Genomic DNA, 22,478 nt, shown 5'->3' with positions numbered 1-22,478 from the left:
TAAAAGTACAAAAGAAAATGAAATTTGATGTATCTGAATGAAAGTCATCAGAACAGCACACTTTACCAGGTGCATCCCCCGCCTGTCCCGAATTTCTATAAATCGGGGAAAATAGGGGAGGAACTGCGAGGAAAACGTTTCCATGAAAGATAATTTTTATGCTCAACACCGGTTTCCTTGAATTAATAAAGGAGAAAACGGAAAGTTAATGTGTGTGTGTGTGTGTGTGTGTGTGTGTGTGTGTGTGTGTGTGTGTGTGTGTGTGTGTGTGTGTGTGTGTGTGTGTGTGTGTGTGTGTGTGTGTGTGTGTGTGTGTGTGTGTGTGTGTGTGTGTGTGTGTGCGGCTATATTCCTAAACTTCGCCATTCATTTCAGTGTATACTAATGAGAGTAAAAGTAAATACATATGCAGGTTACATGCATCTTAGTTTCACTGTAATTTATACACACTGCTAGAAAAGAATTCAATGCCCCCCCACACACACACATACACTCATTGGGCAAGGTGCATCGTGTCATGTAACTAGTGACGTGTTTGTAGCCGGTATAAATTGGAGGAATAATATGATGCTCCCAAGCCAGTGCTATTGTATCCAGCTGAAATGGCTACGAGAAGGGAACTGACGAGTTTGAAAGAGGCGTTGTGATAGGAAGCCATGTTGCAGGCATATCTCTTCGGCAAACTGTTGAAAATTCAGACCATCTGAGATCAACAACCAGTGATACCATACTGAGATGGAAACGCAAGGAGTAAACTGCAATTGCTAGACGACTTACCACACTCACCGATCGCGACCGTAGGAAGCTATGAAGGATAATATGAAAAATAATATGTGAAAAACGCCATTAGTCGACGACACGTTGAGTTCAGAGCTCCTGCATCGACTAGAACACGAATCTTCACAGATTAAGAACAGAGGCTCACAACATGGGTTTCCATGGTAGGACTGTCATATGCAAGTCCCACATTTCCTGAATGAACATGCAGCGTTGTCTTCCGTATTCCTAGTTTGGCCCCCGATCTCTGTTTGTGTGTGCCATGAGCATTGAACTCTGAGAGGTATTGAACATTCTGGACAACTCAGTGATTCCGACTTTATGAAACTGTTTTTATGAACTTTCAGCAAGACGAGGCACTGTGCCATGAGCCTGCTGTTGTACCTGCGTGGTTTGTGGACATGAAAGTCAACACGCTTGACTGTCCTCCACTTAACCCTGATCACAACCATATTGATCATCTGTGAGAGGAACTTGAGTTGGGTGAGGTGAAGGAACGTCCGCGCAACAACAGTCCTCATTGCATGCCTATAGGAAGAAGGGTCCAAAATTCCCATTAATTACTATCGTCCGCTTGTGGAAAGTATGCTCCGTAGGATTGTTGCGGTCATCGCTGCGAAAGGAGGTCCTCCATCTTATTTAGTTGGGCGCCATGAATGTCTGTTACTCACACTATTGTGTCCATTCACTTCTTTCAAGTAGTGTATTTTCAGTATAATGCCATTTTGATAAAATTCTAATATAGTTTACTGTTTCACAAATTCTGTTCTACTTAAGTTGCTTTTTTATGTTATATTTACGTATATTTATTTACATATATTATTTCTTTTATCCTACAAACTTCTATACGGATGGTGCATATACATACTTTGAGTGGACAGTGGCTTTTCTTGAATGTTTTTAGTTTAATTTGATAATAACAATTTAATGATAAGAACCTTAATAATTATTATGCTCTATAATAATGACGTATCGTTTTGTAAATGAGAACAGTTAATTAATTATAATAAATATATTATTTACATTAAGTAAGCTAGTCTGAACTTCATTTGTGCATAACTTGGAAAAATCAACATTGCTTCAGCTTCACTTATTTCGATGCAAGAAGATACTAAAAGAGGTGTATGTTCACGAGGATGACGTTCGTGTTGTTAACTGCAATGTAAGGATAGGACTGAAGATTTTGTTTAATATGCTAATGTGTGGACTGCAATTCCCAAAGATATGTTTGTATATACCCCCCCCCCTCACCCTGATACCAATTTCATACTGAATTCCTGAATACACCAGTGCGTAATATAAGAGTGTGATTTATACAAAATGATGCTTTCCTTTTTCAGATTAATTTTTGTCACATTATTTTAGAATCTTCCGCTTAACAGGAGCCACACTGGTTATCGGGTTTTGTCCCATAAGATGGCGGAGCGATGTATTATGTGCACAACAAGTTGTCATTACGTGTAATAAACCTTAACGATGGGCTGAATTCTCCTCTTCTCCCCATCACGCGCGTACGCACGCACACACACACACACACACACACACACACACACACACACACACACACACACACACACACACACACACACACACACACACACACACACACACACACACACACAGGATTTATCGCCCACACCTCGCACGATTGTCACATCAAAGGCTGAGCAGTTTATTAGTGCAATAATTCCATCCGAAGACGTCTCTTCGGTCAATATTTGACTAGCGGTGGGATTGGAATATGCTTGCGTGCGAGTTTGTGCCTCGGGGATGGCGAGAGCGCGCCCGATCGATAACCGCCGACATTCTTAAGTAGAAGTGTAAAAAAGTCGCGAGAGTTTTCTGTAAAGTGTAGTTCTGTCTTGTGCTACTCCGCGAGCACCCGTCTGATATTTACTTGTCGAATCGCTCGCATTACTTAAGGGCAAGAAAAAAGTTGTTTTATTTCTCGCGAAACAGCATTACACTTCAAAGCCATTTGGGTTTCCTTCAAGGTTCATAGGCGTGGCGTTCCTCAGGTAATGGATGAATGAACACTCGGATGTTGCTCCGCGCATGCGTGTCTTGCTCGTAAATCCTCCAAGAGGACATGCGCGTTCGATAGCGAAGACAAAGAGGACCACACCTATGTGGCCTCTCCCACACCAGGAAACGAGGGGTTCGTAAAAATGTCAAGAGTCGAAATTATGGCTGGAATTCCACTTCCTCTTCGCAGCCATTTTCCACGCACTCAAAGACTTGTGGGAAACTGAATATTAAAATCCTTTCGAAAGCTCGTTCCAAAATGTCAACATCACCAGGCTTCATTGCATTCAGTGTCTGATAGGGTTTTTTAAAGAATTTTCATTTATTGATGAGCTCTGCTTACTTGACCGGTACAAAACGTACCAATTCCGGAACTAGGAGTATCATTTCTTTTTCCCCGAAAGAGAGCCCAGTAAGATCGAAAAAGCTTTCGGTTGGACTTCCGATTGCTTCGTGAAGACGCTTACCAGGATCGGAATTAAAGGAACTGAATTCCAGCGTCCACATGTTTGGATGGAAACTGAAACAGAAGCATTCCCCGGTTGCCTCGGGAATTTGTGATGAAGTGTTTGGGATTGTAAACGATATCGTCTCTTCGGTCTTCCCTGTTATCCATTTTACGTTTATTTGTCGTCTGATGCACGGCTGTTGTGCATTACATAAGAAAGGAATAGTGTGAATAATGAATATCTTATTATTAGTTGCGTGTGAAAACGAGAAATGTGAGACACGCATCTCTCAACGCAAGTCACACCGTCTTCGCGGTGTGACTTGCGTTGAGAGACACACACATGAAAACAGAATTGCAGTCTGCAATTCTGTTTTCATGTGTGTGTGTGTGTGTGTGTGTGTGTTTTGGCTCGCTAACAAGACGCGCCTAAACATTAAAAAGGTTTCATCCTTGATGCTTTTTGATTTTTTACAAGAAGCGATAAATTCCTTTTCTGAAAGAGAATGTTTATTATGCATTTTAACAGAGAAATTCCCCAGAAATTCGAAAATTATTCACTCGCATCTGTGCATCAGCAATGCCCGATTTAATATGTGACATATTACTTTTCAACCATTCATTATCGTGCGCGCGCGCGCGCGCGTGTGTGTGTGTGTGTGTGTGTGTGTGTGTGTGTGTGTGTGTGTGTGTGTGTGTGTGTGTGTGTGTGTGTGTGTGTGTGTGTGTGTGTGTGTGTGTGTGTGTGTGTGTGTGTGTGTGAGTTTGCGCGCTGTTTCCAATCGCCAATCATGTTGAGTTATGTTTTCTTTCACGACTTCGCTAAGACAAAGACCTTAAGAAGTGATGCACGGCTCATATACACAACAATACGAAATAGCCCATCGATCCGATAAAAATGAAAACGCATTTTACTGAAGAAAACTATGCCAGAAAACCTCTGTTCATCGAAATATGTTTGGCCAATCCATTTTAACAGGAAAGAAATGTGCAGTCCTGTGAGTTGTGTAAAGCATCCGAAGGTCATTTCAATCGTTGTGCGCAGTGATCTCCTGTTGTTGCACTAAAATATGTTACCCTTCTTTTAGCGATATATTTGCTGAGGGAAGTGTCCTCAATAGGAACCCCCATCAATGAGCTGTTTCTACCGGGTGGTTCCTTCAACTTTTGGCGGGGATCGAAATCTAGAGGGCTTCTCAGTACTAAACATTTGCCATTCATACTTCATACTCGTAGCTATTGGGTAGACTGCGACAACAGTCGACTCTATAGTTACCCTTCCTCCATTTGTGCCTCGTCATAAGCGAAATTCAACTCGAAACATCAAAGGAATAAGCAACAACTGTTTCAGAGCAACGAGATCCTGTGCCCCATTGAAAGAATTCGAAATCATCGGTAATCAGTACTTTGAAGATTCAAAAAATCGATTTTTGCATTTGAAGGTAAACAGTTGCGTTTATACCCATTCATCGGAATTCAAATATCGCGATGTCATTACAAGTGTACGAAGTGATATATTCTATTATCCCTTACGCTATCAATTCAGAGGAATGAGAATCTGCTGCAGATGCAACTTTTTTTTTTTTTTTAAGTATTCACTCTGGTAAAAAGCAGGGAAGGTTTTAGCCACCAAAGCTGGCTACGATTGACTTGGATGCGGCCTTGAAGGGTTCGAACAGACAATGCCATAGAATAAGGCTACCCATAATAGAACAAGTCCTATATCAATATTCCCTCCTTCTTTTCGCGGATCTTTTCGCAGGATAAGGAGGATGCGGAATACCGGCTGAGAAAACTGTTGGATACGTAAAATGTTAGGCCTGAAAGTCAGTCTGATAAAAACCAAGTATGTAGTAGTTGAAGGTGATAGAACAGTTCTTGATTTATAGGTGGGAACAATAAAATCAGCGGATGCCTTCAAGTATCTGAGCTCCGTAATGGAGTTCATAGGTCCGGCCAGTGTGACGCGGACATGGCATTTCGAACAGGACAGGCACCAGCAGCCCATAAAGCGTTTCACGGAGTCACTCGTTGTGAAGAAAAAGTGAGAAGATGCTCTCTCGTGTGATTATAGAGAGTATAATGACCAGTTGGTGTGTATTGGACCAACAGCCAGAAGAGACAAGTAGAAGTTGTGGAAATGGATTACTTCAGACGAACTATGAGAGCCACCCGTGTGGGTCATCTCAGGAATGTGTGCATTCCTCTTTGAAATAGTATGGATCCGTCCAGAGAATGAGAAAAGAGTGATCATTGAGAATTATGAACTGGACACTCTCTGGAAGGAGAAGTGGAAGAACAAGGGCTTCCTGGAACGGGATAACAACTGGAGCGGAATCGTGGAGAGTGGATTCTTAGAGTAGGCAGCTGCTGACATATGGAAACGCTTGCAGAAAGTATAAAAAAGTAAGTCCACGCTTTTTCAGATAAACGTAGATTTCCCTTGTAGTTTTGAGTTTTTTAAAGATAACTCTGTCTTGATTATAACACAAACTTCTGTATCAATATTACTTCTTGGTAGACGAGCTCCCAATGAGGAGTCATTAGCGTTGTGCTTAAAGTATCTTGAGATAAATATTTGGAGGCTCTTTAACACTAGCCGTGACGGCTGTTTTCAAAATGGAATCACTAACTACGAATCCAAAACCTGTAGTTAAAACAGATGTAGTTTTTATGTAATTAAGTTTGCAATCGGAGAGATTTGAGGCTGCGTTTATCATAGGTGGGGAGTTTATCCCGTCCCATGCTTATGGAAAAAGCTAGTATACGTGAGTGAAGTTCCTTTACAAACAGTCTGTGAAATGCAGTTTTGTTATTTGGAGGTAAAAATTAGCAAGCAAAATACTCGGTGCATTATGGGCTTTTCGTTCTGCAGAAATGAATTATCTGGTGGTCTGACTTTGAGAATGTAACTGCTCGCTCTTTTGTTTCTTCCCTCTCTCTCTCTCTAAACATTTATCTAACCTCCTCAAGCCTCATATCGGTCATACTGACTCCTACTTAAAAACACTCGACGCATTTTGCAGATTTCCCCATCAGATATATTAAGCAGATTAGGTGTAATTTCATTATTTATCAACATCTCTATTGAAGAATCAACAGATATACTTGAAAACTTACTTCTTCCGGACATCACACCATACGTCTCTTCCAACTTTGCCTAAAATCTTCATTCTTCACTAGGAAAGGAACTTTTATTACCAATGGGCTCACCTCTATCGCCTCCGATTGCCAACGTATGCATGGAAGAAGAATCAGCTAGGGCAACCTTAAAACCAACCACATGTATGGTGGAGGAAGATTTTGTATATATTTTTGAATAATCTGAAAATAAAATTCACATTAGAAGTTGAAAAGAACGGAAAATTATCGTTAGAAGTGTTTAGGAAAGAAACCCAACCAAGCACGTTCTTACAAGCAAACCCATTCCATCACCCTCATCAAAATTTAGAGGTATGATCAAAACCTTGAAAATAGAGCTTTAAACATATTAAAATGATGACATCGGACGAAAATAAGACCTTCAAATCCTTAATCAGCGTTCCTCCGAAATGAATACTCAAAAACATACTAAGAAACTTCTGTTTTGTGACGAACCGTTCCATGATAACCCAAAAATTAATTACGAAGGCTCGGTATCCGTTCCATGCGTTGTCAGTGCCATATGGAACGGATGCCGTGAAGACATGGAAGACAAATAGCCAAAATATTAAAGCAATCAGCATCAGACCAGCCTTCGAATCATGCGGGAAGAATTGCGTGGGTCAGACTGGAAGAAGTTTTCCAATCCCGACAAAGAAGGTCTGGGCGACATTGAAAACAAAAGAGAAGAAAAAGCGGACTCGAATTGCACATCCTGAAAGCACATCACACGGCAAGCTGACAAGTCTCCACCATCTCTACTTAGAAAAGACACACTAACTAAAAATCAAGGGATGATCCCTCGGTTCGTCACGACATCTGGAAGTCATTAATTAACATTCAAGACCTCTCCTATGGCAGCAATCACATACAGAGTTTAAACCACAATGCGTACAGACTGCACGTGTATGCCTAATGATACACGCGATTAAAACTATCATTCCTGTCTTTTCAACTTATTAACTGCTGTTGGTTTTTACTTAGTTAAGCAACTTCCTGATAATTCTGTTGGTCACAGAGACAGCGAAACATGTTGAGGAAATGCAGCCAGTAAAAGTAAAAAAAAAAACGTATGAGAATTAAACCCTAGTATTTATCATTCATGCTTAATGTTTTGTAGATGATTCGAATGGGATGAACGATTGCTTTAATCCTTAAAAAAGGTCGGGATAATAATCTTATCTGCTGCGTTATTTTTTTTCAAAAAAATTAGTTTGCTAGAAAGACAATTTTTTTGCATCATCTCCGTTTTTGTTTTAATTTTCCTAATGAGGGACATAACGAAACCCTGAGGACAATAAGTAACAGCAGAACAGCGAAATAGTTCTCACTTTACGAACTCCCGCTTTACGAATTTTTATCTTTACGAATTTTTTGGATCGGAATTTTTATTTTAAATCGTATGAACGTAATTCACGAGCCTTGGAGACTCGAGTGTGTTATTCGTAGTTTTCTTCAATCATTTTTTCTTTTGTTTTCTTTATAATTGAAACCCTTTAGCTGTGATTGCGACGTTGAAAGCACGTGATATGAAAAAGACCTTTTGAAGTGTTAATAGAAGCAACTGATAAAGACGGAAACTTTTCTAACGAAGAGTGGTGGAAGGAGATTCAGCATTTTAGACGCAATCCGGGTAACGCAGAGCGCCTGGCATAAAGTTTCCGAAAACTACATGAAAGGAGAAGGGCATAAACTTCGTCCTCAGTTTAGTAATAATTTCTAAGGCTTTGAAGACCCAACAAAGATCGCTAATTCTGAAACTCAAGCGATCTTAGGTATGGCTAACCGGTTGCAAATGGAAGTTTGGGAAGGTGATTTTAATGAGCTGCTTCAATCTCACACTATGGAACTCTCACCCAGTGATCTTCTTGAATTAGAGGAACAAGAAAGAAACGAAAAGAAGAAAAAGCCAAAGAAGATAACGATTATGAAGCTCCAACTAGGTTTTTCACTTTAAAAGGCCTACAAGAAGCATTTCTTGTAGGCCTTTTAAACTTGTCGAAAAAGCTCAAGCAATCTTTGAATCACAAGATTCAGACTTTGAAATTTATTTTCCCGCGAAATGAATACTGCTTCTGTGTGCAAGCGAGTTATTTTAAGCGAAAAGAAGTCGACAAAGTAGAATAACACTCGAGGCCTGCTTCGAAAAAAAGATGCACCAAAGCTTCCTAATATATCCGCTACTACCTCGTTTCATACGGGGATATACAAATGAGCTGATTTTTTTTTCTAAAGAATCTTTCTTAATTTAAAAATTTTCTTATGTTATTTCTTAAATATGTAAATCTTTGAGCAGTGAAGTCTTTAATTTTCATTTAATATTCATTTTATATTTTATATATTCCTACAAACGTAACTCTCGCTTATAGCATTATTTCTAAGGCAAATAAACTCCCGATTTACGAACTGTCGCCAAGAACCAATTAATTCGTAAAGCCGGGAACTTCCTGTACTCTTGATTTTATTCACAATAATAACCAGAACTTTTGTGTTACTAAAATAACACTGGAAAGAGACGAAATAAAAGAGAAAGGATGAAAGTGACCTTCCTGCTCATGTTTACATGAACATCAGCAAACGATTGGTCCTCTGCCTCGATGGAAGGCATTCTCTTTTAAAGGATGCTTAAGGAATTCTCCAAAGGGATGCGATAGCATTGCAGCGTAAGCACTAATCACACTCATACGTCATCACCATCTGCAGCCTCGTATGCTCATGTACCCTATCTGACCTCCAGTAAAGCAAACCTATCTAAACAAATTGCACAACAATGAAAGTTTCACGCATCTCATATCGTGATGCGCGACTGGTTAATGCACCTTCTATTATAGTCATTATACATTTCAAAGTTAGGAACAGCTGCAGTTAGAATTGTTCAGATTTTTTTATATTACGTTTATCTCCTTGCCAATGCTGTCAGGTGTCAAAAGTTTTGTTCATAATTATCACAATAAATCTACGATTAATTCTGTTATTGCAGGTCGTAAACCATTCTCATGTCTAACGGAGATGGGCAAAGAGTTAGAAACCCTTTCTGAAAATCAAACCTCAGCTTACTTTCCAGTTATTCAAGCCTCCAATAAGCAAAGCGATGGTCTCTTACTGAGCAGTGAAACTTATCGTCACATAAAAGCTTTGTGCGAGGAGTGAGATTTCAACTTATAGCTGACTGGTGGGAAATAGAAGACACCACAACTACCTTCGGAGATCTTAAAATAAAGAGTCATTCGGAATTTATATACGATTCATAACCACCAGGTTAAAATGATAGCGCGCGCGCGCACACACACACACACACACACACCGAAAATAACTTTTTGCAATTTATGAAGGAGCATTTCAGCACTCAGTGCGTTTTAGGGTTATTGTTGCCGTGGCAACCACAGTTAGTACATAACGTTTGTCAAGGAAATCGATAAATGAGAGTTGAAATTTTACCCAACGTAGCAATACCGAGAGATAAAGTCGTAGTTTAGATTTAATGATGCAATTTATGCAGGAAAATTAAGATTTAAGATGTGAGCTACTGAACGGCTGGTGATGCCAACATCATATAACCTTTACGCTCATATCCAACCACACCTTTTCTCGGTGTACCCACCCTGTTCCTATAAACAGGAGAGCTCTGCTTGCTTCCATGTCTGGTCGTCAGATCAAAGTCTCAGTTTTCTTCCATGCTCTTCTACTGAAACCCTTCAAGGACATGCTAAACACACTACAGAGGAAATTCCTACACTGCCCCCTCTACTGAGGGAACAGCAGTAGAACTCTTTTCGGGCTGGCTGTAGATATTAAGCGGGACAAAATCTGATTATAACAAATGGGGATTACCGATCAGCCTGAGAACAATGTTACTGCCACTCACTATGCAAGTTAATCGCTACAAGGTGTCCAATATTGATACGCCGAAGGAACTGGCAAAACCGCGACTAAGGAAGAGAATGTGACCCAACAGAATATCCATTATTAATAATACTTGCAAAAGAAGAACTTCTACTTCCGCTTCGTCTCCAAAAAAATGTTGAATTGCCTTAACTGCAATTTAAATTATAAGGACCACCAATCTGCAGTAATCCAAACCAGACTTATTTCTAACAGAGTCTCAACTGACAACCTCAAGGGGCTATCTTCCACTGGCTTTACCTCACAAGGTCAGTAAGTGCACATTCGTCAATGCCCATGTCAAAGAATGCTAAATCTGAAGGCGCTCTCTCCTGTCTTATTTCTTCTGGCTTAAAATTTCCTAACCACATTTACTTTCTCCATGACACTTCAAATTCTTAATGATAATGATGCAAAGATAGGTAGGGTAATCAGGAATGCTGCTGATATGCAGTACTTGCAAAATGATTTGCACAGGCTCGAATTGTGAGCATGAGAAAATGGCTATTACTTCAATGTAAGTATATGTAAAGCGATGCCACGTCGGACAGACGAGACAGCCAATGTTGTATTATATTGGTGGGATTATGCTAGAAGAAAATGATCAAGCTAGGGATTTGGAGTCTCAGTAGATAGGATATTGACGTTTATGGGCCATGTTGCAAACATTCCAAATACAACTCAAAAGATAATTGCAATGCTGACACGAACGTTCACATGCAAAGATAAGGATGTTATTTTGCCTCTTTACAAGGCCTTGATAAGACCTCATTTGAAGTATTGTGCACAGGTGTGGTCTCCTTCTTTCCGTGGTGATTCTGATATATTGGAGCTAAGGAGTGTACTAAAGTGATATAAGAATTGTGGGATACTGATTATGAAGACATATTGAGAATTTGTGGACTGCAGACACCAGAAAACAGGAGAAAGAGAATGGTATGATTGTGACTTACAAACTTGTAAAGGAGTCATACAGGATTTCAGCTGATGGAATTTTTTATTTTATGAAGGGTGGGGGAAAAAGGCCAGAGCGCATCCTTGGAGTTTGAGAATGAATTCTACCAAGAAAGAGATGAGATGTAGATTTTTCTCCCAGAGGGTGGTGCGTGATTGGAATGTATTGCCATTGGATGTTGTGCGTACAAGTAGTGCGAATGAATTCAAGAACAAGTATGATAGCTAATGTGTGTAGAATGTGACCTCCCTCGATGTGTCCCTGACACCCTGGAGGTCTCTCTTTACAACAACGATAATAATAATAATATCCTGCTAATACTGTTGAACTGTTATTGACAAGTTCTCCTTCTGACACATTTCTCCTCTTGATAACTCAGACCATAACTTCATCCACGTCTCTGCAGAGGACGTTTCACCCAGTCATTCTATCTCGTGTTCTTTGGCATCATAGAGGTGCTAAATGGAATGATCTCCTTAACTTACACTGTTCCTTTCTACATCGGATTAGAGTTACTCCTGATCGAAACACTTACAGAAAGCGAATAAGAGAAATCATTGTGAGAGTTTAAAACTCTTCTCTCCCCTTTCTACTGAAACTTCCCACCAGCAAGCGTAGGATGGCGAATAAAACTCCACCTTCATACTCAACCTTAATTAGAGTTTACAATAGCTATAAAACCCACCACAAAAGACAAACATGATTTTGAAAGGCTAAATGCAGAAAACCTTCTTCCTATTCAAAGGCAGTTGAGTATTCTCTTTCCTCCGTTTGAGTGCAATCTATTCTCTTTATGCTTCTGCTTTTCTCGCATCCAGATTTTACTTTTGTGGCAGAGGAAAAGTTGACTTAGCGGCATTGTCATCATTCCACTTATTCAAATCTTGGATTGATGTCCACGGCATAGAATCTCTTACTTAACCAAAAAGGCTCTCTTCATTCACAGTATAGTCAAAGTTCGTCAAAGAGAGACCAGACGCAATAGCGTTTAGCAGATGAGTGCTACCGAGACAGACATCTTTCATCGTAATTCGTTCCTCCTTTCCACACATTGAAATGAATTTGATAATGAGATCACTTTTAAAGTTTTAACTTAAAACGCCTTCTAGAAATAAATTTTAAAATGAAAAATAAAATGTTGCGTGACACTTGAACATTATTTAAAATTCTAAATTTTATTTTGATCGCCAGGAAAGATGAGAAGATACGAAAGGAAATTCAGAGAAGATGAAACCTGAAAGGCATTGGAAAGGGGCCGAGGAGAGCATTTTGGGTTTAGTATGTTCAGGGGACTGCAGGCTTTTATGGCCAACATAAGCAAGGAATTAATGAAAGAAATCAATCAAAATCTCGCGGATAAAATTTGAAATTGTGCAAGGAAACAAGAGTCACTACTGTCACCGCAATGTATGTCTTTGTCGCATTCCCATTTGAATTTCTTTTCCTTTGAATTCAGCACGTGTTTACTATTTTAAAAACAGCATACAACATCCTCGATATTATTCTGATAGAAGAAACACTCCGAAAAATACCCACAATCCTAGTAAATTGACGGGAATTATGATAATACTCAAACATCATCCGAGGTTTCTCTAACAGTGATCATCGTGCAAAGCATTTGGCCTTTGAAAACCAGTCTGGTCTGGTCTGGTTTTAATCGCACTTCTCTAAAACCGCTTTTTTTCTGTGAATGTCATCCGTTCTGCGCTTATCGAAGGCCTGATGGGGGGAGGGAGGTCGAAAGAGCTGCCTGATCTCTAGTTCAGGGTTTCCTGATTTTCTAAATTTTAGCACAGGAACTGCACTAATCCATCAATCCGAGGTTTCAAAGTGAAACGAAAGTTGATATTTTATAGGAATCCCACTTAAAAGTTATACCATTCGTATCGTGGACAGACTAGGTTAGGTAAAGCTGCAACGCGACCAACACGAAACTGTTTGAAGCCATTTGAAGCCTGTAGCAAGTAAGGTGATAAGGAAATTCATTTTTCATTTAAACCCGTTCGCAATCATCAACGGAATGAGAACCTGGCCAACCAGATTATCGTGTTCATCATTTCTTTGAACGAGTACTCCTCAAGTATCCCCACGAGCTATGAGAAACTGCGAGAGGATCCGCTGAATTCCGCATGTAGCAATGTACGCTCGCATTTTCTCCACAGTTCCTTTTTTTTATCTCCACTGAAAGAAATCACCTTAGAAGCCAAAGAAAGCCGAACGAGAGTCGCCATTATGTTTCGCACCGTCCATTTTAGGGCGCCTCCTTCCCGCAAGCCCGCTTTAATGTCGTAGTTTCATGTTAAAATGCCACTCTCGTCTAATCCAGCGCCATGAAACGAAAAACACAAATCAATAGAGTTGCTCAGAGGGGGCCTCGCGGTTTGCTGAAAGATGCGCTGATCATCATCATCTGAGTGTTGATGATCTTGTTAGACGTGTCTTTAAGCGAAGAGTCTGCATCTTCTGTTTATCCTGGTAATCGTGATGGATGATGCCGGCAGTTATGGTCCGGTAGATGGCGCTGTGAATGGAATGGAGAGAGAGAGAGAGAGAGAGAGAGAGAGAAATGCCTTCCGGCTAAATAGGATGAGCGAGATATATCATCTCCCCGTTGTTGTCTGAGTACAATCGGCACGCCTCGCCTATCCATTGCCACCATTTCCATTATTTATCTCTCTTGCATCTTCCTTCCTTCTGGGAGTGCATTAACTCCATTCTCATCCTTTCTTCCGTTCGATTCTCTCTCTATATATATATACAATATATATTATATGTGTGTGTGTGTGTGTCTTTTTATCCACTTTATTTTTTACTCTTTTAGGTATAATCTAACGTGATTATGCACAATAGCATTTAATTCATCTTATTCTTCTCTCTGCCTTCTGTTCAGATATATTTTCCATTAAGTTTTTTCTTTATATATTTTACAGCAAATATTTAAGGTTGTGTTTAAGTTTCGTATTTCATATGCAGTTATCTTTGATTTGCTCTAAGATTCGCTCAATATAACCATCTTCGACACCTTCGTTTTTGAAGGTATTGAACAAGCTGTAATTACCATTGAAAGCAAAATAATGAAAGAATCATTCGATGTTAATACTAAACTAACATGAAATCCGTTCGATTAGATTAAATATAATAAAAATTAACATATTTAAATAACATTTCAAATTTTTTATAAAATTAATAAATATATAAATAAATATTATACGTTTGAATATTATACAAGAAAAATCCCTATCTAGTATTATTATCTCAGCAAACCTGAGCATTTTAGCGTCATTTACGGCCTCAAGATACAGTTCTTATTCCCCTTTTAGAGATTTTTCCGAAAACGTTAAATATTCTTGACGCCAGAATGGAAAATGGCGCTTCAGGATAGTTTTGTGTGAGGTATCTGGAAATGCTTGAAGATATGGTTTTGATCACTGAGACTAATCCAATGTTTACTTCAGTTAAAGAGAGAGAGAGAGAGAGAGAGAGAGAGAGAGAGAGAAAGAGAGATTGTAAATGCTTGGCTATGAGTTTTCAATTTCTAACAGGATCCCTGTGCGATTACCTGCCCTTTATTTTGTTCGCGGGGAGGGCAGGGAACATTCAAAGGGTCTCACTATAAGCCTTGCGCATTTTACCAATGATGAGATGATTGGATCAGAAGAATGGAAAGAACTCGCAACTTCTGGTACGATAACAATCCAACCCGAAATGAGAAGGTTGGTTCCATTTTTTCTGCTTCTAATTCTGAATCTTTGCGAAATGTTCTCCATTTTCCTTCCAACCACAACAAGAAAACAAGGCAATGTCGATATGAGAATTGCCTCTTTCTTTGGGCTATCGTCCTGTGTCCGGAGCGAGTAAAGCTTCTTGTAGTTTGCCTCTATGGTGATCTCAAATGCAAACATCGAATGTTTAAGGTTTCCTCCAAGAAGATTTTAATTTTATTGCAAAATGAATTATTTTCCGATAAAACTGAAACAAGATGAAATTTCCTCAAGATTGGAGGTGACCAAGTCATCTCTCTCTCTCTCTCTGTTAAAGAATAGTCTTGCTTTTAAGGTTATTGCTGTTCTAAATGTCACTTTATATGGCGAAGGGAAAAAAAGTCACTACTGTGAAGGCAGGTTTAATTTTCATCTGTCGAAAGTAAGCTTACTTATAGGTTGTAGCTAGATTATCAAAATGGCTGATATGGTCCTATTGTATATACACTGCACATATGCTCCTAATTCCTAATTCTCCGCAATGGTCCATAGTGCAGGAGGGGCCCTTCTTTGTGAAACAAGTGCATACGTTTTTAGCTTGACCAGATTTTTTTTATTAGTTATGGAAAACCACATATTATCCTTCGTGTCACTTTCGGTGAGTGTGATGAGTCCTCCGCTGCGGGTAGCACTTCCATCTCAGTATGGTGTCTCTGATTGTTGATCTGGGATGGCCCAATTTGTCAACAATTAGACGAACAGATAGGCCTGCAATATGGCATCCTATGACCACGCCGCTTTTTAACTCCGTCAGTTCTATTCTCGAAGCCATTTCACCCGGACTCTAACTTGGGAGCATCATATTCCTCAAATTTCTACCAGCTACAACACGTGACTCGTTGCATGGCACAATGCACCTTGCCCATCGGGATGTCCTTCAGTTTCTTTCCAAGTAATGTAAATATAGTGAACCACTTACACATGAAAGGTCACATAACACGAAGGTATCACGTGTGTGGACAAGTGATTAAGGAATTAATCTATTGAGATAATTAATCTATCGATATGTTTGTTAAAGAGTTGGGGACTGCACTCAATGCGTAGAACAGCATGAGGGAGATTATTCCACAGAAGTGAGGTGGGTTGAATAAAGGAAAATGATGAGAAGTTCGTCCGGTATGTTTGGAGTTGGACTATGTGGGCGTTGGACATTGGCTGCTCGAGTTCTTACATGGTTGGATAAACGTAGAGGAATGGCAGTGACCAGTTTAGCGGAGCAATTCTCACTACCTATAAAACAGACAGTGCAGAAACAGAGCACCCGTGGGAAAGTGACTGAACGTAGCCTGTGAGAAAGGGATCGTCTACTAAACGAATCACGCTCTTCTGCCAATCATTAAGACTTCTTAGATTTTGAGTACTCGACCTCTTTTCCGCGATATGTCATTCGGTCCTCTTATGAGAATGATTTCGTTCTTTCTTTTTTGTAACAGCCACAAAAGAGAGTTTAATGAGGTTTAGAGTTGCGTTTAATTCACTTTGGTTCCCAAACCAGAGTTCGTGCAACCGTGGCACGGTTGCGAGAACTACCCACAGATTGCCCTTGAGTTAGAGAGACATTGATGAGGCAGGAAGCGTGATATAAGAAAGCAAATGTACGTGAATGAGGCAGTCTCTTACGGACGCAGCGGGGTTTCTCTCTCCACAAAATCCAATCGTTAACACGAGCAATTAACGGGTGCAATATTCTGGTGCCGTAGTCGCCTTGATCATGCAAACCAAACGAAAAGCAGTAGAGAAATTCAATTCCATTGGACTTTAATCCCATCCACCTCGCAATCCAAAGAGGTCTTCATGATTTTTTGGATTCTTCTCGTATTGGAGATAAACCTTAATCAATCGACACGAGGAAGTCTTCGGTTGTTTTCATTTTCGAAACCAACGCGAAAGCGCTTTTACTTAACAAGCTCATCACGTGATCGCTTCGCCAGTTGCAGCGTGTTTTCTACCACGTGTTACTCCGTTTTACAAGCTCTGCGGCTAACAAACTTTTATGAGCCCGGCGAACAAGAGGGAAGAAGGGAGGGCGGGAGCTCCGAATGCTGCCAGGAGTCGCGTCCGATGAATAATGGAAGCGCAACTCCAACCTTCTGAATTATGCATCGAGCTACGGAAAGCTAATCCAGAATTTACGAGATCGGAATTCGCCGAGGAACACGTGATCGAAAGCATCGTCCCTCGGGTGATAGCGACGGCACAAATGAAATGCAAAAAAAAAAAAAAAAAAACACCCATAGAAGCGGAGAGCAAGCAGACAAAAAAAAAGGAGTTTTAAGCATCCAATCGTTTATGAGAAAATAAATAGAAAATACTTCGAGTTCAACGTGGGAGAAAATAATATGCGCGTGATGATTTCGTTTCTGGACAAAAAACGAATTTCGTCTCCAGCATTTCGGTCCATCTTAGATGTCTGCGGATTGCAGGAATCCTTTCGCCAAGAACTTTCCTTCAGCAACTCGTCGCCACGCAGATGAACTGCGTAAGGCTTTTTTTGTTTTTGTTCCTCGAGGTAATCGGAGGAGCATTTTAAGGATGGATGAAGTGTTCCAACTGAACAAAAGGGTCCATCACCTGATTTCATTTCTCGGTCTCTTGCTCTACGCTTGGAGTTTTCCGTGCAAAACATAAAAAGACACGCAAAGTGAATGGTTCGTAAGCATGGCATTTCGACTTTCATGGACAACATTCGTAATTCCCTTGCCATTCGTCACTTCTCGAGTACGGCTTGCCTCGGTCAACTTCACGTAGCTTCGTCATCATGGATTTTCCTATCGTCCATGAAATCTTAAACATGCCTCACCCCTTGAAACCCCCGGATGGAATACCATCGCCAACGGCATTCCATCTTGCGTTCTTCAGGTGTTTCCTTTCATCCTCATTGCAATGCAGCGGATGGAAGTGCAAGCAAGAGAACAGGAGGAAACGGAAATCGAAATTTATTAAGACTGAAGAAGTGGTACAAACGATAAAATATCGCAACAGCGATGCTCGTTTACAGCAATACAAGCGATAATGAAACATAAAGACACACATTGTATATTATAAACATAACCACGCGAAATATAATATTTGCCACTTGAACATATGCAGAAACTGATATGTTAAGGAAAACACTTCTGATAATAAACAGGAAATATAATGCAATGTGCAACGTGTTTATGCAACCGAGGGCCGTAGGTATGCTGGTTACTATAAAAATTAAAGTTAGGCGATCAAATGACTATTTATGAGGGCTCACGTAACGGTGTATACTTAGACACAGTCTATTAGAGTCATAATTAGGCATACGTTCCAGCGATCTCTTGTAAGATACGTTTAAAATAAATGTCGGTTTAAGCATATTGCCAAGGAAAGAAAATGAGTCTGCTACACATTTTCTCAATTCTTTCAAAAGGAAGAAGGTTTTCTAACACGTCATCCACAGTTCTGAACCAATTCTGTAAGTCATCATCCTAGCCAGCGTAGGGAAATATATATGCAGAAATGCACATACAACAACAATTCTTGGAGATAAAATATATTAAATGAAGGTGAGAGAAGTCTCTTCTGTGTCCACTGGTAAATGGCAGATGATCCATGATCTCATCTACAAACAGAATTTTACGTACGTATTGCGATTACTGTTTTCTTGGTCCTCTTCCTCCATTTTCATTAGTCGGTGTGTAGGGAACAAGAGCACTGAACGTGAAGTTAAATGTACACGTTAGTGTCGCAACCCCTCAGCTGACTTTTCTGAATTGTTTCCATTAGGAATCTTTGCTGACTTTCTTCAAGAAGGACAGTATCAAGAATGTGGCCTTGCCATGTATTTTATTATGGTATTGTTTGGAGGCGCGTTGTCCCAAAACTACTGATAATATTAAGTGCACGATGAATACGGATGTTCCATGTATGGGATCTACTTGTGAATGTTGTTTGACTTGTGATTTATGTGGTCGAAGTTTAATTTTTGTGGTGGGGACGAAAGTGGATTTTCAGGTATTAGTTTGCCTTTTATGGAATTAAAGAGCACACCCTGCTTTCTTTCCACTATGGCGGTATCGATGTAGGAACTGAGGAACTGAAAATCATTTACTTATTCAAGAGTATAATCATTTAGTCTAACATTTCTTCTCTTATATTCTTCAGGTTTACGCTGTAGAATGCAACCCCAATCGGAAGAGTTGGTCGAGTTTCGAAGGTTATCCCTTAACCATTTCCTGTGAATCTGAATAGATAGTTAAGGGTAAAAAGAAAACGATTTGGTGCGGAAGAGTCTCTATGAGGAACTCGAGATGAAAAAAGGAAAAATCATCCGTTCATTAACCGTCACTTATCAACGGTAATTCTAGTCCGGTTCTGCTATTGCGTTAATTGCATTCAAGGGTATGCATGAAAACGGAGAATTTTGTAATTATGTAAGTACGATGGCGAAATTCGGTCATCCCACCCACGCGTACATCCCAAATCCGTTTTGAATCCTCCCGTGCTCCATTTCGAGGCCTCTTTGGTCTGCTGCTACTGACTTGGTGCCTGAGAATCAATTAACTCGCTGATGACTCCACAAAGAGATGGGTGGAGAAGGGAGAGTTGCAGCCACTCGTGTAGCTGCCTCTCCGTGGAACTCTTTGCATCGCTCCAGCTCGATTCTGAAGTGTGCCGAGCTCTCTGAGCGCCTTGTTCCCGCCTGGGTAACAACATTGCGATCCCCGTGAGTACAAGATGACGACCCGCGTGTTTTAGTATCGACATAGCGGCCGCACTAGAAATTCGAATATTCGATGAACCCTGCGAACAATAGCCCCTTAGAGCGGCCATCCTTCCCATCCCCCCGTGCAACGTCCCAAGGGTCGCCAGTGTGTTTGACGACAAGTTAATTAACTCCGCTCTTCTGCTCTCTCCGCACATCGATCTTCGCGAATGCATCCCAAGAAGGTTGGCTGACGGCAGCCAATCGCTCTTCGGCAACGAACGCGGAGGCTGGCGTCACGCTGACTGACAAATTCGTCTTCCGCTTTCCCTGCAGGAAATGGCGAATGCAGCCGAGGATGCTCCTGAGTGGAGAAAAACATCCTGAACCCCTACATCCTCGAGACTCGTCGTGCCTTCTCCTCTCTGGCATTTTTTCCACTTCAAAATGGCTGCTGCGTTCCTCACTAATAGCAGATGTCATTGCATTGAGAATGCACAAGTTCTTTTATTTATTTATTTTTTTTGTGAAGATATTTTCGCGAAAACATTAAGTATGCGGAAACAGAATAAGAAAAACAGAAACTTCAACGAGGAAAAACAGTAAATGAAAAAAAAAACAGCCTTTTGGAATTGCTTTCCCTTGCCCTTATCAGCACGATCAACAGGCATTTCCTTCCACAGAACCGTCGGCAGAGTCCAATTTTATTATTATTATTATTATTATTATTATTATTATTATTATTATTATTATTATTATTATTATGAACTGTTATGAATTCTTTGAATGCGGCACAGGCCTCGTGTAGTCTACAATTTACTCTTACGTTTTATTTGTCTTAATTTCATCAGAGATATCGACAGGATGGAACATGAAGGAGGTCGTTTCATAAGGAAATGTTTTCCATCCAGAAAAGTGGAAAAATCGGCCGGAGAACATGATTTCATAGACATGGGATTAACTTATCAGAGCATCTAATGGATGCTCTGCGAATTAAGATCATTGGCAGTGACAGGATGTTCAGCCTGACACTTCATGATTTTAGAGAAAGTGAGCATAACGAATGCCTGACACGAAACGCATTGCAAGTGATTACCTCCTCGGAATATTTTAAACGGGTTACTCTATTTAAATGTGTGCAGCTAAACATTAAAAAAATATAATTATTAAGAAATTAACAGACGCCATCTTGGAAAGAGAAAATGCCAAGCTCGTGTAAGAGATGAGTGACATCTTCGTAAAGAATGAAGAGCATTTCAGAGGCACGCCCGTGCACAGCGAAGGGCGGATCTAGGAATGCGGAGAACAATCGATGTACACTTACCCAATGAGGTCCGGGGGAGGGATGTTCTTCAGGGACTTCAAGGTGGGCATTTCATAGGATTCGCCGCCTCCAGGAAGTTGTCTGGAAAAAAAATTAAAAGAAAGTTTCAGAAACTCTTTTCAGTACGCAAATCATTTTCTGTTTTTCTTTTCTTTTCATTAATATAATATATTTATCTTTTTATTTCCATTTTCATTTATTGAGTTATCATTCCTCATGATTACATTACCATTTGCATATTATTTCATTACATCACATCTCATTCCCTTAAATCTTCTTTCGAAATGATGAAATTGTAAAACATCTCATCCCAAGAGCTCGTCCGGATAGAGGAAGTGTATCCAGCAGAAATTGTACACAAAATATCTTTAGAGAATAATGTGTCTGTGTGTGTGTATGTGTGTGTGTGTGTATATATATATATATATATATATATATATTTATTTATTTATACTACTCATATATACATGTGGAATAAGAACGACGCAGTTCAGTAATTACTTGAATATTTTGTAATGGTTATTTTCCCTTGGTATGAATTGGTTAATTACTTTTTCTACAATTATTCTGAACTGGTTTTCAATATTCTTATAAAAATCCAGGCACTGTCGAATCAGATTTCTGTATGTGTTCATGTTGTTTTCCTTTCCGGGCGGCTCGTGCATAGGCATTGCGAAACTGCAGCACCCCAATTTTTCTCGATGTATAAATATATTTATTAATTTATTTATATTTGCTTGTAATATTTCATTTTATCATCAACAATTCTGTACAATTCTCTTATTTTGTATAAAAAATAATAAAAATCCATCTTGTAGCACTTAGGAGGGCACTAGCAGTACTGTGTTTACCACAGTGTCATATTGCTACGCGCGCAAGCATATACACGTCATAGTGAAATGCAAGCTATTAGCGTAATGCGGCACTGTCCGTCGCGCAGTTCCACTGTTGTTTATATGCAGTTTGCGTCAGCAATAGAGTGGTCGTAGTGCTTATTGTGCTTACTCTTTAAATATTCGGACATTAGAATTAAAGACATAATTTTTATTTTAGTTTTTATTTTAGAACATTATTGAGGTTATGATAATGGATTTTATTTTTAAGTAATTTTGAATTATACCAAACTGTATAATTTTTATCGATAATAAACAATGTTTTTTCATGTCTTAATTTTTTTTTAAATTTTTACCATAATTTTGATATTTTATCCAAACACGTATACACTGTACTTACAGTGTGTATGTATATTTCGAAAGTGGCAGCACCCCCGCCAGTGGCGGATTACCCATTAAGGCAAAGAGGAACGTGCCTAGGTGTCTCAAGCTTTGGGGGCTCCGAAGTCAAGACATTTTCCTATAGTGTTTTAAAACAGAATAATGTTTTCAGTAAACATCATAAAGATATTGATGATTTTAAGCGAAAATTTTTTCAAAACAATTATTACGTTTTAATACGTATTTTGAACAGCGCACACTATCTACGCTTTAAATAATGCC

The 22,478-nt window shown here is 39.7% G+C and overlaps 1 protein-coding gene across 1 annotated transcript in view; it reads right to left on the bottom strand.

The window, feature by feature from the left end:
• LOC150106173 (vesicular glutamate transporter 1-like) overlaps nt 1–22,478 on the bottom strand; it is a 108,232-nt gene that overhangs the window by 63,444 nt on the left and 22,310 nt on the right. Inside the window, exon 2 of the mRNA XM_090394636.1 lies at nt 20,983–21,063. Within this exon, the coding sequence (XP_090250762.1) occupies nt 20,983–21,063 (81 nt within the window). The remainder of the gene's footprint in view (nt 1–20,982; nt 21,064–22,478) is intronic.

Source organism: Typopeltis vanoorti, chromosome 6 (genome assembly GCF_054136105.1).
Source record: "Typopeltis vanoorti isolate ZY-2024b chromosome 6, IOZ_Tvanoo_1.0, whole genome shotgun sequence".
In the NCBI taxonomy this organism is placed as follows: Eukaryota; Metazoa; Arthropoda; class Arachnida; order Uropygi; family Thelyphonidae; genus Typopeltis; species Typopeltis vanoorti.
This window is presented reverse-complemented; position numbering and strand designations above follow the sequence as displayed.